Consider the following 793-nt stretch of genomic DNA (forward strand, 5'->3'; position numbering starts at 1 on the left):
CACGCCGGTGAGCCGGCCCGGCCTGGCACCCACAGCGCGCGCTGCCCTGTTCCTGCAGCTGAGTCCCAACGGGGGCCAGGAGGACACCCGCATGAAGAATGTGCCGGTCCCCGTGTACTGCCGCCCGCTGGTGGAGAAGGACCCGACCATGAAGGTGAGGCTCCGGAGCGCGCCAGGCGGCAGAGGCCCCCAGAAGCTACGTCCAGGAGGGCGGGGAAGCCGGGGGAGGCCGGCTCCCCGACCTTACGGCCGCCTTCCCCCAGCTGTGGTGTGCCGCGGGCGTCAACCTGAGCGGCTGGAAGCTGAGTGAGGACGGCCCTGGGAATGGAGTCAAGCCCGCGCCGGGCCGCGACCCTCTGACCTGCGACCGAGAAGTGGAAGGAGAGGCCAAGAGCAACCACGCGTCCCCCGAGAAGAAGAAGGTCAGGGTAGCGGGCGTCCTGTCGTCCAGAGGGCTCTGCCGCGCCCAGTCTGGAGAACAGCTGGGGACAGTGGCCGGAGACCCGGCTCACCTGAGATCCGCTGCGGGTGGGCGGGGCAGCGAGGAGGGGCGAAGGTTTAGGGCAGCCAGGTTGGAGCAGCATCTCTGCCGCCAGGGAGCTAGGCTAGGGGCTGGATGCTGGGGCTTCACTTCACCTCCAGGCTTGAGGTAGGAGTCAGCGCCTTAATGCTGGGAACTAAGCTTTCTTCTGGGAAGGTGAGGCTCTGAGTTCCTGGACCTAGACACGGAGTACAGTTCTGCCTTCTTGCCGTCCTGGCCACAGGGGAGGGCGAGGCCATGGGCAAGGCCAGA

The 793-nt window shown here is 67.5% G+C and overlaps 1 protein-coding gene across 1 annotated transcript in view; it reads left to right on the forward strand.

The window, feature by feature from the left end:
* Positions 1–793, forward strand: part of MAPK8IP3 (mitogen-activated protein kinase 8 interacting protein 3) — a gene marked incomplete at its 3' end in the record, with an annotated part of 41502 nt that overhangs the window by 38384 nt on the left and 2325 nt on the right. The window contains exons 17-18 of the mRNA XM_010851320.1: positions 36–154; positions 264–422. Coding sequence (XP_010849622.1) covers positions 36–154; positions 264–422 — 278 coding nt within the window. The remainder of the gene's footprint in view (positions 1–35; positions 155–263; positions 423–793) is intronic.

The sequence above is a fragment of the Bison bison genome, unplaced genomic scaffold (assembly GCF_000754665.1).
Source record: "Bison bison bison isolate TAMUID 2011002044 unplaced genomic scaffold, Bison_UMD1.0 scf7180017851711, whole genome shotgun sequence".
Taxonomy (NCBI): domain Eukaryota; kingdom Metazoa; phylum Chordata; class Mammalia; order Artiodactyla; family Bovidae; genus Bison; species Bison bison.